Source organism: Mastomys coucha, unplaced genomic scaffold (assembly GCF_008632895.1).
Source record: "Mastomys coucha isolate ucsf_1 unplaced genomic scaffold, UCSF_Mcou_1 pScaffold18, whole genome shotgun sequence".
Classification (NCBI taxonomy): Eukaryota; Metazoa; Chordata; class Mammalia; order Rodentia; family Muridae; genus Mastomys; species Mastomys coucha.
The window spans coordinates 68,739,723-68,755,434 of NW_022196900.1; the positions used below are offsets into that span (position 1 = coordinate 68,739,723).

Consider the following 15,712-nt stretch of genomic DNA (forward strand, 5'->3'; position numbering starts at 1 on the left):
TATCTTCATAAAGATAGAGCCTGAGACGCGTGGCTGTGTATCTGCCGAGTAAGGACTTGTGCCTTGTGTTCTTAGGATGCTCCTCACCTTGAATCCCTTTTTGCTGTTTTTTGAGAAAATAACTTTGAGAAAATCCTTTAAGTCATACATGGTTATGCACACCTGTAATCCAGGAGGCAAAAGCAAACAGGTCCCAAGTTCAGACCAGCCTAGTCTTTGTGGCAAGTTCCAAGTGAGCCTGCGCTAGACAGGGAGACCCTTTTTAAAAACAAGCAACAACAGCAACAGAAGAAAGTTCTTTAGCCTCTGGTTCCCTGAGCTTCATTTTCTTCATTAATGAGTTTGATAGTTTGGCCAGTCTTTTTTTAGATGGAGGTCTTGCTATCTCTGGCTAACCTCCAATTCAATTCTTCTGCCTCACCTTCATGAGCAGTTGGAATTATAGGCATGTAATACCCTGCCCAGCTTGACACCTTTTTAATGCTAGTTGTTTTAAGGAAATAAGTTCACCTTCCACCCCGGGGCCTCCTTCCTGCATACTGGGCCAACACTTTACATGTGAGCTTTTCCAAGCCTCACATTAGACTGTGGTGCATGTGAAGCCCTGGGCCGAGCAGTTTGCGTCTGTGCTTGTATTTCTTGTCTATTTTTCACCGAAGGACTAAGTAGGGTCAGTTTTTATCCCGTTTTTGGAAATAGAGGACCTGGTACTGAGATAGTTACAGCAGTGTGCTTCAGCTTACACATCTGATCTCTTGATTCTAACACGGTAATGCATGGAGTTTACATACTGTATTTCATTTTGTGTGAAAAGTGCTTCTAGAAAATATAGGCACAGTTCATGATAAATAATAAGTGACATTTTTAAAGTTGTTATGATCCTCAGTGTTTAGCAAATATCAGCACACTTAGTCCTCACAGCTGTAACTCTGAAAAATACAAGTGTCTCCATTTTTCGGAAATTCCCAAGTGGGAACCCAAGAAACTGGCTGCAGAGATTTACTGCTACGCGTTATTCTTTGTAGAGATAAACCAGAGTAGAGATAGATACCATGTGTAATCTCTATAGTCACTCATAAAGGAGTAAATCTGCTACATTGCACCTAACATCTTAAAACCCTCCTCAGAACCCAGTGTGGTGGTGCACACCCGTAATCCCAGCACTGAGGAAGCAGGCAGGTGGATCTCTTGAGTTGGAGGTCAGACTGATCTACATAGAGAGTTTCAGGTCAGCCAGAGCTCCACCAAGAAAGAAGAAAAAGAAGGAAGGAAGCATTGCTTCTCTCAAGGCCTGGAGAGATGCCCAGTGGTTATGGGCATTTGCTGCTGTTGCAGAAGACTATAGAGCTCAGTTTCCAGCACCTGCTGATTGCTCACAACTGCCTGCAATTCCAGTGCCAGGGATATAGTGCCCTTTTCTGACCTCCTCAGGCATTCACACTCCCACACCGATGCGACGGTACCACATAATTAAAAAGAAAACATCCTAAATAAAAGCATTGTCCAATTATTAGTCTTGTCTAACTTACATGAGTTGCTGACATGAGAGCTCAGTTGTAAATTATTAACATTACCCCATAAACATAGGGCAGAAAAGGCCAGCCTCACTTTTTATTAAAGAAATACAAGTTTAAGCCAGGTGGTGGTTTATGCCTAATAAGACTAGCAGCATTCTGCGTGCTCACACAGAAAAGTCCTCGGAATTAAAGATCAGCCTGAGTTAAAAGTTTGAAGCAATAAGTCAAGCAAAAATGACTGGTAACCAGTAATGGTGAGGCTCTTCAGGAAGACATGACTAGGGCTATAGAGGAGCTGGGGAATTCCAGTGGCTAGAGTGCCTGGAGGGACTGAAGCCCTGGGCTCAATCCCCAGCACCCTGTAAACTGGCAGGATGTTGCATGCCTGTGATGCCAACACTCAGAAGTTGAAGGTCATCGTTGGCTATATAAGGAATTCAAGTTCAGCCTGGATTCCATGAACCCCCATATCCTGAATAAAAAGGAGGTAGAAAGTAAGCTTTAAATAGCTCAGTACAAGCATACATTACATTTATGGATAAAAGAATGAATTTATTTTTTTATTTTTTTTTTGTATAAGCTCTCCTTGGTAATTGAGGGGATTGCTTTAGGGAAAAAATAAAGTTATCCAGTTGAGAAGTTTATCGAAAGTGTTATGGCTAAGCCCTAAGAGGAGAGTGACTCCAGAACAATTTGAGATTAACAAATCATAGCTTCTAAATAGATATTAGTGAGAGGAAAAGGGTAACTCTGAGTTTAGAAGCCTCCAGATGATCTGGAAGGTGTATTCAATAAAGGTTGCTGGACCCCATCCTCAGTTTATGATTTAGTAGTCGAGTGTAGGATCCATAGCCACACAATGTTTGATGTGTATTTGAAAAGATTTCTTCTTCAAGAGGCTTCTTATAGGTGGCATTTATCACTTTAGTGAATTTAGCCTGCTCTAAGATGGGCCCTTTTTTTAGAAACCTGATTTTATCAGTAAAAGAGGCAGTATGTATTAGTCGAGTTCACTGATGTAAGAACCAGAACAACATCACTTTCCCATCATCATTGTCACTGGGCTTTGCCCACAGTAGATTGAATCTGAGGCTTGCTACCCTTCCTTCATCTCAGCTGCCTGGGCCAAGGGCATGGTTTTCTAGATTAATATGTTTATTGAGCTAACACCTGGTTTGGCTTGTTGGGCGGCTGTTTGTTTTTTTGGGATAACTCTGCATACCTTGGCATTTGATTCATTGGATGTAAACCTTTCAGTGTGTTAAAGACCATCATTTTAAGTCTCAGGAAATAGAATTTGTCAGTGAATATTTGCTGGATCACAAGACAAAATAAAAACCACGGAGTTTTAAAAACTATTTCAAATTCAGGTCTCAATGTTGCATATAGCCGGGTGGTGGTGGCGCACACCTTGGGAGGCAGAGGCAGGCGGATTTCTGAGTTCAAGGCCAGCCTGGTCTACAGAGTGAGTTCCAGGACAACCAGAGCTATACAGAGAAACCCTGTCTAGAAAAACAAAGACAAAAAAAAACAAAACAAACAAAAAATGTTGTATATATTCTACATGAATGATATGAATGATATAAAAAATATTATCTTAAGCCAAGGACAGTAGTACATGCCTATAGTCTGAACTGGGGAGGCTGAGGCAGGATTGATTGTGTTCAGGAGCTTGTAGCCAGCCTAAGCAACTGTAAGACCCTATGTCAATTAACTAATTCTGGTCTGACTATTTTCCTAATTCTTTTGACCTCTCTGAACACAGTGAAAATAACATTTTACTCTTGGGATTGTTGGATTAATTGTTATTGATACAAGGTCTTAATTTATATTGCAGATACTAAGAGTTGTCATGTCCATTTTTTAAGAAGATAGAAAAGGGGGTCAGCAAGGTTGCTCAATGTGTAAAGGCACTTACTGCCAAGCCTGTAACTGACTACTGTAAGTTAGTGCATGTGGGTGCACACACACACGCACACACACACACACATACACACAGAGACACCCACGATTATTAAAAGAACATAGAGAAGGTAATGATACATTTTAAGAATATGTTGATATGGTGTGAATAAAGGGGTTTAAACCTGTTTCCTTTAAAGTCAATACAGAACACCTCATTTTCTTACTCTGAATAAAATTATTTCTGAAGGAAGTGCACAGAATACTATTCCCAGAACTGCTCTGTTGGTGCTTTCTCGTTTTGCATAACAACTCTTGTAGTATGTATTATTATTGTCCTAGGTTCAGTGGTGAGAAAACAGGGATGGTGGTTAAGTACCTGGCCTGCAGCCAGGTTTTAGCTTAGGCATTGGCTCTAGAGCAAGCTGGGGATAAAACTATATTCTACCTCAGGATTATTACAAGATGTAAAATAAGATGAGCTTGGGAATGTGGTTCCTAAGTACTTTGTGCATCCTAAGAACTAGCATGGCAGACAGACAGGTAGGAGTAACATGCCTCTAACGCTTTCCTGGCATATATGTTATTGGAACAAATTACTCCTCTCTGCCTACCTGTCTCAGTTATTAAAGCTGCAAAGTGGGAGGCTGGAAAGATAGATGGTTCCATGGTAAGAGCATTGTTATTGCAGAGAACTCTGGTTCAGTTCCCAGCACCCACTTGGCAGCTCACACTAGTCTGTAACTCCAGTTCCAGGGGATTGCACATGCTCTTATGCTCTTATGGCCTGTGTGGGCAATGCACAAACATGGTACACTGAGTACCTGCAGGTAAAACACCTTTACACATAAAAATAAATCTTTGGGGGTAAAAAAAAAAACCTGAGTTCTAAATACAGCCTGTAGGGTTGTTTGAGGATGTAGTTGGTACTTGTGAAGAGTTTAAGATAATGCCAAATATAGTTCTAAGTAGACAATGAAAAGTGGCAAACACCCAGACGTCTAAGAACCTTTGGGTTGAACCCCAAACTCCTGACTCAATTTCTAAACTACCGAGCTGGGTTGGGGTGTGGGAGAGGGGGCAATAACTGTCACCCAGGCAGGTCGGGAGCTCTTCAGTCATTTTCCACATTGGAATTGGTGTGTAAACCCTGCCTGTAGTACCTGCTACTGATAACAACGTACTGTGTACTGGTTCCCTGGTTCACTCAACTGTGTGAGTGAACTGTGTAGCAGTTCCAGGAAAGACAGACATGATGTGCTTCTCTGTACCCTCAGATAGAAAGCTGAAGGATGGAGCTGGGTGTGGTGGCTCCTGTATGTAATCCCAGTACTTGGGAGGCTGGGCACGAAGATTGTTCAAGGGCAGCCTAAGATACAGAGTGAGACCCTGCCTCAAATAAAAGATAATCATACATACACACACAAATACATACACACACATACAGGAGGAGGGAAGAGAGAGAGGGAAGAAGAGGGAATTTGAAGAATGAGACTGATTCTGTGGACTACTATTAAAAATAGGTAGTACTGGACTTAATGAGATGGCTCGTTGAGAAAAGGCACCTGAATTCCGTCACCAGAACCCTCAGGAGTCGAAAGAAAGCTGACTCAAAAGTTGGCCTTTGAACTCAAAATACAAATGCATACACACAAGTTGAATGTTTAAAAAAATTTTTTTTAGTTAAAAAAAATGTAGTCTTAAATACTTGAGGAAAAGAGACAAAAAAAAATGTGACCTCTGGACAGGGAGAGACTTCCAGGGAGGGAACCCAAGAGGCTTCCTGGAGGAGGTGGTGTTGGCCGAGATCCCAGAGGCAGTGTGGAACTTTAATCTTTTGTCAATAGACTGGGCTCTGCCTGCAGGACAGAGGCTTCTTATTCTGAGATCTCTTGCCTAAATAAATCCAGGGGAGCCATGGCTCTCTTCAGTGCCCAACACTGCCAAGCTGAACCAGGAGTTTCTAAAGCCTGTGGGTACACACAAGCTGGAATGTCAAGGTCTGGACACACTAGTTTTGTGGTTAGATAGGTACATTCTCGGGCTCTGAGAAAGGGGGAAATGTCACCTCATCTCTGCCTAGCAGAGACGAGTGACTACCCAGATGTACTTGGGGCTGCTTAGCCCAGCCAGGGACAGAGACCATAGGCAGAGAGGAACCGTGGGCCAGAAAGACAGTTCTACAACGTGGTCTCCAGAAATTAACCTTCTATCAACTGCAGAATGGAGCTATGTGGTATTTAGTCAGTTGAAGATAAGATTTTATGTAAAGCATGTGACTCAGAAGTTGGCATATTGGAAACACATTTGACTTGTAAGAGTCAGCCACAATGTATGAGACAGGAGGCTTGTATTACACAAGCAGATGGGATGCAAACCCAGCCCAAAAGGACATGGAAGCTCAGCCGCCACACTCTTCAAGAAAGCTTTCGGGAGGCCCTGGATCCAAGGTCACTCGAGCTGCTCCCCTGTCTTTTATCTTTGTCTGAGCTTGTATAAGCGCCCACGGGTGCCTACTGGACTGCTCTGGTGGGGTGCCAGAGCCCATTCTCCTTGTTTGTGGTAATATAAAGTGCCGAAAATACACGCATGACCCACTTTATTCCGAGAAAGACTGTGGCATCCTGTTCCATCCCCCACCAAAACTCTGTGATCAGAAGTTCCTGACGTGGTGCTTGGTCTGTGTGATTCAGGACAAACCTGTGTCCAAAGGTGGGTCTCGGTCAGTTCAATCAGATCTTGTCCCTGGCCTTCTACAGGGACAAGAAGGCTGCAAGGGAGGTGCCCGCCAAGGCTGGGAGGAGCTGGGCCCGCCCTGCATGCCTGTCCAGGTGCAGCCTCTGGAGAGTCCCTGTGAGTCTCTACTGCCTGCTGCAGCTGTCACCAGGAGGGGCCACCAGCACCCTTCTCCCAGCCAGCCTGCGCCCATGGCCTTCCTGACCACCTGGAAGAGGGCAGCGTCCAGGAAAAGAGACTGCAGGTACAGGAGGGGGCGGGGTGGGAAATCCTGTGAGTACCAACAAGAGGGAAATCGAGGGAGCAACGGGTGGAAACTGCTCTGCTTGTGGCTAACTGCCACCCTAGGGCAACTCAGAGCCTCCTGCATCCCCATGTGTTCCCTGGTCACCTGCACTCTCCCTGAGCCAGCTGGAATTCTTCAGACAAAGGGGTGCAGCCCCACTCCACCTAAGCCAAGTTGCTAGCATCACTGGTGTAGCCCTTGGGGCTTGCAGCACAGAGAAGGGGATCCTGGTCCCCCTCCCAGAGCAGTGGTGGTGGGGGTTGGGGGGGGGCAGTGGAGATGTGCACCAAAGTTCCCCCACGCACAACTCTTCAGGGATGTATCATTACTCTCTTCTGGGTGTCACTTCTTCAACTTCTCCCATAACTGGATGAGTTGGTGGCTTTAGGTGCGTTTGCTATCTGAAGAAGTCCTGACTGCTTCGCAAGTCCTTCCTACTGACATAGTTGTTCACACTGCTGTTCCTGGGAGAGGGCAATGGTGTCCTGAGCACCCCTAACTTGACAAGCCACACTCTTGATAATACATCTTCACCCCCAAACCTGTTCCTCATCCTGTGTCCCCATCTCAGTGAATGGTACAGTCATCCACCCAGTTGCCCAAGCCTGAAACCTGGGAGTCATCTCTGACCCCTCCCTCCTCATCCCTTCCCTAGTCCACATCCTGCTGATTTTATCTCCAGGATGTCTCTGCTAGATCTTTGCAGTAGCCCCTAGCTCACCCAGTGTTCTCACTACTGCATAAACCAGGCACAAGTCAGTTTTCTACGTTAGCACTCTTCTGTGAGGGCTGGGCATATAGATTGCCTAGCATGTAGGGAGACCAGGAGTTCAAGGTTCAGTACCTAGTGAGTTTAAGATTGAAACTGGTCTGTGACACATAAAACAAAGATTGTAGCCAGGCAGTGGTGGCGCACACCTTTAATTCCAGCACTTGAGAGGCAGCGCTGGCAGATTTCTGAGTTTGAGGCCAGCCTAGTCTACAGAGTGAGTTCCAGGACAGCCAGGGCTACACAGAGAAACCCTGTCAAAAACAAAAAACAACAAACAAACAAACAAACAAAACCCGTAAGACCGGGTCTCCAAACAAGCCAACAAACCCAGAACAGCCTATGGCTGCTTATCATCTGGAAACTGAGTTACTGGCCTCTGCCTTGTAGTATTCTTACAGCTGGGCTGCAGTTGCTCAGATCTGCCTGGAAGACAGTCTCTTCACTCCTCAACACTTTATAAAACTCAGTTGAGGTCTCCTCTTTAAAAATCCCATCTGAGTCACAGTTTCTCCCCCTCACCTTGGATGGCTTCTCTCTAAGTAGCTTTGGCTGTCCTGGAATGCCTGAAGACCAGGCTGGCTCCAAAGTCAGAGATCCACCTGCCTTTACATCCTGAATGTAGGGATTAAAGATGTGAACCACCAACACCTAGCACATTCTCGTTCTCCCTCCCCCCCCCCAGTATCATTTATTTATTGGGGAGGTGGGCATGCACGTTCCACAGTACACATGTGGATGGAGGTCAGAGAACAACTTTGGGAGCCAGTTCTCTCCTCCTACCATGTGGTCCCAGGAATAGAACTCGGGTCATCAGCTGAGCTGAGTTTACCCGCTGAGCCCTCGAGCCAGCCCAGAGTTTTCAGGTCCGGGGCACTAGCACAATTGATTCTCTTTTGTGGTTCTCAATCAATCTTTCAGGACACTCTGTGGATCACTTGCCTTGTGTTAAACATTGTATGAGGCTTTGTGGCTACAGTTTGAATACAGACACAGAGGCCTCTGCTCTTGGAGACTATATTCTAGCACAGAACAGAAGCATAGACAAAGGGGCATCAGAAACAGGTGCTGGGTAAACTTTACAGAAAGATGACGGGATTCACAGTAAAAATGGAGCATGCTCAGAACTGTCCAGAGTGAGAATAGTTCCTGTCTGAGGGAACAAAAAGGGGCCAGGAATAAAGATCTAAGGATCTCAGAGAAAGGCTAGCCAGAATAAGCAGAATGGTTGGTTAGCACCCAAAGGCTCTAGGCAGATCTTCACTTTGTCCAAAGGTGGCCATGCTACCCTAAGAAGAAATGAGTCTCTAGACCATCTCAACAATAGGTCATGGCCATCTACTCCTTCATTAGGAGGGTGAGGTGTTGCAGAAATTATTAAAAAATGAATCCACCCCACAAACTCCCTTTCTCGCCAGAACACGTTCTAGTGTCGGTACCGTACCGTCCATCCACAGCACTATGCCCCAGCAGGCTCTTGCTATTTTCTCCCAGCTAGCAGCAACATCTCACTCACACGCAATGCTTTACACACCCCACAATCATTCATCTACCTAGTGCCTAGTACCCGGCAGGTAATGCATGACTCTTAAGGCTTTAATATCCAATCAGGTTTATATAATAATAAAATCACAATTTATAAGATGCCAATACAATAATTGCAATGCCAAATGATAAAGACAAATTTTGACCCAATTAATTTAACCTTGTAAAAACCTTGGCTTGGTTGTATAACCATGCGGGGTCTGACTGTCATCATCAGAGGTCATCACCCTCTGCCTCCATGATCCAGATTCTCCTCCTGCTGCTCTCTGACCTTTCTCCTCAAACTGCAGCTCCACCTCTCTATTCCTGTCCAATCACAGGCCTGCCACTGCCCTAATGTGATTGGACAGAGAAAGTGTTGTAACAGTGGGGGTCCCTAGGGCCCAGTAAAAATTGGGGCTCAATATATTTTGGTTCTGACGATGATACAGGAGTAATTTGTGAGGAGGACAGGACACCCTGACTGACATAATGAAGCCTAGCTGCAATCCAGGCAGCTCTCTCAGTTGTTCTTGGTCCTGTGGGCAACAGGAAACCTCCCAAGTATTCTGTGCATGAGCATTTCTAGTGTCATTATGTGGAAAGACCAGAGGCAGGGTAAGCAGGAAGGATGGATCCATGACCTAGGAGAGGGATGCTGGGGTAGAGATTAGGAGAAAAGGAGGACTGGGAGAGAGAAGGTATGCAGAAGGAACAAAGACTTGGTAAAAACAAGCCAGAGAATCACCAAGATGATGGGCGAGGCTCTGGTCAAGAAGATGCCTCACATCCATGCCTTCAGACATCAGCTGTGGCTCATAGACAGCACTGGGCCGTGACTGATGTTGAGTAAATTCGAGGGCATGTCCTTTTTGGTGGAAATGTGAGGAAATCTCCCATCCTAGATCTTGTCTTTGAATAGAAGAGATTTGGAAATGTTCAGGGGTCAGGGGAGGCATTTCCTTCAGGGGAACTAGATAATTTAACAACTGTTGGGGAAATGAAAGGGACTGCCTTAGAGCCTGTCATACCTTAATACAAGCATCACCACCTACCTGGCCTCAGATTGATTCCTTGGCTCAGTCAAACCACAGCCCTAGGCATGGTTTGTGCTAGAGAGAGAATCCCTGCTCTTGGTGTGAGGCTGAGCCAGAGGCGTCCCAGAAGCCTTAGGCTGCAAGGGTCTAAGCTAATCTTTGGCCGGTGCTGCAGGAGTCTTGAGGCCACTGCTCGGATCTCACTCAGGATTTTGGATTCTTCAGGTTGAGGCTCTGGTGATTTAAAGCTCCAAGTTTGTATAATGTTGGCTATTTAAATTCCAGGATTCTGACCTCCCACATTGCTAGGAATAAGAGTCTGAAAGGAGAGATACTTCGTGAGCACCTTCGTCCGTGGTAATAGGTCATGAAAAGTCTTCCAAGTAAGCTTTGTCCTGCCTTGTGAGTGCAAGGAGACACAAACATGGGGCAGCTAGGGCGCTTTTTAACATCTTGGAGAAACGGGTTATTGAGGTCGCAGCTTGAGATCTGCCACTGTTCCATTTCACCAAAGACCCTCAGATCTGTCATTTGAGTTGCCTTGCTTCCCTGGAAAGGCCGTCAGCTCACCTACCATGGCCAGCTCCACTGTCTCTTGATGCTCCTTGCAGCACCCTGACTGCCAAACTTCCATATGGCACCAGCAAACAGAAGTAAATTAAATAAATAAATAAATAAATAAATAAATGAAAGCACCCAGAGGCTACACAGGGTTCTGGAATGACTTTGAGATAGGAAGGATGCCTTTGGAAAAGAGGCGTTTGGATGGGTAGGTGGTGGGTTGGTTGGTTGGTAGGTGGATGGGTGGATGGATGGGTTGTTTGGTTGATTGACTGGTTAGTTAGTTGGTAGGTAGGTGAGTGGGTGGGTGGGTGGTTTGGTTGGTTGATGGGTGAGTGGGTGAGTAGATGGGTGAATAGGTGGGTTGATTGATTGGTGGTTGGGTGGGTGGGTGTTAGTTGGTTGTTGGGGCGGTGGGTGGGTTGGTTGGTTGGTTGATTGGTTGGTTACCTTGAGTTCATTTTTGCTTTCAAGTCAGGGTCTTATTATGTAGCTAGCCCAAGATGTCCTTGAACTCAGCAATCCTGCCTGGGCCCCCTGAGTGCTGGGATCACAGGTGTATGACACAACACTCAATGGCAAAGCCCCTCTGTTTCCTCACCTCTCAAATGGGTGTGATGTCTTTATTCAGCTCATGTTTAGACAATTGTGTTGGTGAGGCTCTATGGGTGTAGTTTCAGGTATTCCTGGGAGGCACAGTCTCATAGCAAAGATCCTCTGGCTCTTACAATCTGCTTGTCCCCTCTTCTGCAATGTTCCCTGAGCCTTATATATGAGGGCATTGTCCACTGGGGCTGGACTCCACAAATGTGCATTATGATCCTTTTAGGCTTTCTAACGTGGTCTCCATCTTTGCAAAGAGAACTTTCCTTGATAAGGATGAATGCAGACTACAGCTAGGGATGCCGATTAGTAAAGCAGTGGTTGTAGGTCCTTCAGGATCATGACTAGTCCTAGGATTCCGGTTAGTAAAGCAGTGGTTGTAGGTCCTTCGGGATCATGACTAGTCCTGGGATGCTGGTTAGTAAAGCAGTGGTTGTAGGTCCTTCGGGATCATGACTAGTCCTGGGCAGTTGACTGCTGCAGCAGTAGACATGCTAATGTGGATGACAAAAAGCCCCTGAGACCTCAACCCTACATAGAAAACCACAGGTAACTAAGAACTAGAGAAATAGTCTTCCCCAGGGCAGAGCACACCAAATGGTTATCCAATACCACATGGACCAGATGGTCATCCCTGAAAACATACATATGAGTAATGTTATATGGACTAAGCAGGTTTACTTATGTATTTAGGAATTTATATGAATATGTATGTATGGAAAAAGAGGGGCTGGAGAGATGGCTCAGCGGTTAAGAGCACCGACTACTCTTCCAAAGGTCCTGAGTTCAAATCCCAGCAGCCACATGGTGGCTCACAGCCATCCGTAATGGGATCTGATGCCCTCTTCTGGTGTATCTGAAGACAGCAACAGTGTACTACATATAATAATAAATAAATCCCTTTTTTAAAAAAAGGAAAAAGAGACCATGAAATTGAAAAAGAGAAAAGAAGGGTTTGGAGAAAGGAGAGGAAGAGGGAATTGATAAAAATTATAATCTCAAAACTAAAAGACTACTTTTAAAATGAGAGTGCGGTTAGGAGTCCCGCGGAGAACTGGGAGGATTGGGAGTGTCCTTGTGTAAATCGCTGAGCAAGGTCACAGGGCGTGACTGCATTTGCAGGACTACCTCTCCACAAGTGGCCCTCAGGCCCTTGCTTTATCACCTGTGTCTGGTTTCCATTTCTGGATTTTGTAGGACAGAATGTATTTCTCACAATTGTGGAAGTTGGGAAGCTCAGACAGGCAGATTCCATGTCTGAAAGCCTCACTCCAGCTCAGAATGATCCCTGCCTGCACTCTGCCCTCCCTGGTGGCAGGTGGGAGGCTCTGTCTTGGACATCTTTTGTAAAAACACAGTTTTCTTTTCTCTGTTGCTGTGATAGCATTCTCTGACAAAAGCAACTCAAAGGGGGAGGTTTACCCTGGCTCACGAGTTAAGCGTATAGTCCACCATAGCCGAGAAATCAAAGCAACAATCATGGTAGAGAAATCTAGGCCACAGAAGCTTCAAACTGCTGGTCACATGACATCCACAGTCAGGAAACAGTGTGGACTGTGCCTGTGCATAGTTACGTGCATATGTGTATATGTGTATGCACAGGTGTGTGCACATGTGTGCAGGTGTGCATGCACCTGTGTGTGCAGGTATGCACAGGTGTATTCAGGTATGCATGCACTTGTGTGAGGAGGCCAGAAATCAACCTTAGATGCTGTTCCTTGGGAGGAACCCATCTTGTCTTTTGAGGCAGGATCTCTCACTGGGGCTCCCTAAGTAGACTGGCCTGGCTGGCCAGCAAGAATCAGCAAGAATCTTCTGGTCTCTGCCTCCCCAGTACATACCATCAGCCCTGGCTTTTATAATGATGATGATGATGATGGTGATGGTGATGGTGATGGTGATGGTGATGATGATGACGATGGTGATGATGATAACATTTAGTATGTGTGTGACGGCACTCCTGTGGCAGTCAGAGGACAAACTTCTGAACTTGGTTCTTCCCTTCTACTGTGCGTCATAGTGATCAGTTGAACTCAGGTTAGTTTGATGGCTGGCTTTTTTTTTTTTTTTAAGTGGATTCTGGGGAGCTAGGGAGATGGCTCTGCTGTTACGAGAGCTGCCTGGTCTTCCAGAGAACCAAGTTAGATTCCTAGCACCCATATGGCAGCTTATAACCACCTCTAACTCCAGTTCCAGGGGATCCAACACCCTCTTCTGGCTTCTGTGAGCACAGGTATGCAAATGGTTCAGAGACATACAGCCAGGCAAAACTCAGGCACATAAAATGATGCACATAAAATAATGATGATGACGATGACAACGACGATGATGATGATGATGATGACGACAACGATGATGACGATAATGACGACGATGACAACGACTTGGTTCTGGAGATCAAACTCAGCCCTATGTGTGCATGGCAAGCACTTTGCCAGCTGTCCACCCTGAGAGACCCATTTTTTAAAAAGAGTTAAAAAGCTGTTCCTGAGTACAAACCAGACCCGTGGAAGGACACTGCCAGCTGTGCAGATCATGTCTTCCTTCCTCATTTACCACTGTAGCCTCCCAGCCTGAATTCCAAATTCCCCACCCCTTCTGAACCACCCCCATCTCCAGATGCCACCTTTGCCACACAAGCAGACCACCACGTGAGTGCATGCCATGTGCCACCTGTTCTCTATGTAACATTAAGCACGGAGGCCCTGAGGTGCTGGCCGTGGTCCCTGGATGCACCTTCCTCTCTGAACAGCTTCCCGTGGTGGCAAGGCCTGTTTGGGCTCGCTTTCCTACCTAGTGTTCTCAAAAAAACCTCCTACTCACTTTATTGGCGAGGAGACTGAAGATAAGGAATGATGGCAAGGTTCTGTTCTGAGAGCTTCCCTCTGTTGCGTCATTGCACCCCCAAAACAACTCACCATCATCCTGGGGTGTCAGAGCTGGGGTACAGCCTGCTCTCTCGACCACTCCCTATGCAGTTGCAAGCTAGCTGGGACATGGCAGGCTCAGGCACCGACCCAGATCGCCCTGGCTCTATAGCAGAGGCTTCAGTCCCCAGCAGGGATCTCCTCTCCAGAGCTTGGAGCCCTGGGGGCCAGTCAGAACTGTCCTAGGGCCCTCTCGTCTGCCCCATCGCTCCTTTCTCTGACCTACCCTTTGCAGCACCTGAAGACCAGACTGGAGCAGAGGGGTCCCAATTCTCGAACTTAAAACATCAGAGGACTGTAGTGCACCCTGCTCTGTCCTCTGTTAGAGGATGAGGGAAATGAAGGCTAGAATGGGCAGTAATATCCCCCCAAGGTTTCGCAGTTTGTGAGGACAGTGTACATTGGAGCCCTATCCAAGGAACAGGCATCTCCCCAGGAAGTCACTGTTGGAGAATGTTGAAGAGTTGTGACGCATGCCGGTAATCTTAGCACTTGGGAAGCAGAGGCAAGAGAATCACTGCAAGTTCATGGTGAGCCTTGTCTGTGTATAGAGTCCAAGGCTAGCCAGGACTACTTAGAGAATTTCACAAAACAAAACAGCTATAACTGCCACTCCCTCTTTGAGGGCCTATGTTGATGGGCCTGTTCACTTCTAAATCATTAAGAAGCCCAAGCCTGTAACCTGAGGTCAATCTCCTACAGGACTCATATGGTGAATGGAGAAAACCAACTTCTGTAAGTTGTCCTCTGACCTCACAGGGTACACAGCTTCTACTTGCCTCTTCTTTGCAAAGAGATTTAAAGTGTTTAAAGAGAAATAGAGCTTATTTTATAGTTACCAATTCAGTTATGTTAGGAAAACATGTTAGGAGCCAGGGGCCAGATCTGGAATGGCAGAGCCTGAAAGAATAGGGGAATGGGGGGGGGGGTATTTCATGCCTGGACAGGGTTCTGGGGGAGTCAGCTGAGAGGGATAGGGCCAAGGAGCTGACCAAGTAATGCTAAGCCCTGTCCCACCGTCCCTGAGTGTTTGGTTGGGAGAACGGTTTACTGGGATGGAGGCATAGCTGACTCTAGCTTAAGCATGCTCTGGTGAGGGCATTGCTTGTCACATACTTGTACAATCCATTCCTATGACCTGAATTTCAACTACCCCCTTCTCTTTCTTCTCCCATTCTCCATACTGGGGTTCCACTTGGGGCAGCCTGTTCATGCAGTGACCCCAGTTATATAGGTCTATAAAATAGGTATACAAATCAAACATTGACTCATAATAAATCATAAGGAATTTTATTTTACAACAGTTCTTTAATACATAATTTTACCATTTATTAAGAATGAAAGTAAATTTGCACACCAGTAAGATCAGTGTGCTTGTTTATTTTGTTTTCTATCTTTCTACTTATTTATTTCATGTGTATGAATGTTTTATATGAATGTAGATATTGTACACTGCATGTGTGCCTGGTACCCATGGAGGCCAGATGAGGTTATCAGACCCTCTAAGACTAGACTTAGAGAATTGTGAGCTGTCCTATGACTCCAAGACCTCTGGGAGAGCAGCCAGTCCTCTTAACCACTGAGCCATCTCTCCAGCCTCTCATTTAACTTTGTAGCCCTGGATCTCCTGAAACTCCTGGAACTCATTCTGTAGACCAGGCTGGTCTCAAACTCACAGAGATCCACCTGCCTCTACCTCCCAAAAGCTGGGATTAAAAAGGTGTGCACCATCACCAACTGGCTGTTTTTTTTAAAGTAGATAAGGTCTTACTCTGTGGCCTAGTCTGGCCTAGAACTCACTGTGTAGGTCAGAACTGCCTCAAACTTGCCCATTCCTCCTGTTTAGCCTT

General features: G+C 45.9%; 1 protein-coding gene across 2 annotated transcripts in view; it reads left to right on the forward strand.

Moving 5' to 3' along the window:
• The first annotated feature begins 6,289 nt into the window (after positions 1 to 6,289).
• The window catches only part of Ttc39a (tetratricopeptide repeat domain 39A), a 54,239-nt gene continuing 44,816 nt past the window's right edge, over positions 6,290 to 15,712 (forward strand). For both annotated transcript variants that reach the window (XM_031378167.1, XM_031378170.1), the window contains exon 1: positions 6,290 to 6,399. In XM_031378167.1, the coding sequence (XP_031234027.1) occupies positions 6,347 to 6,399 (53 nt within the window). In that variant the 5' untranslated portion in view covers positions 6,290 to 6,346. The remainder of the gene's footprint in view (positions 6,400 to 15,712) is intronic.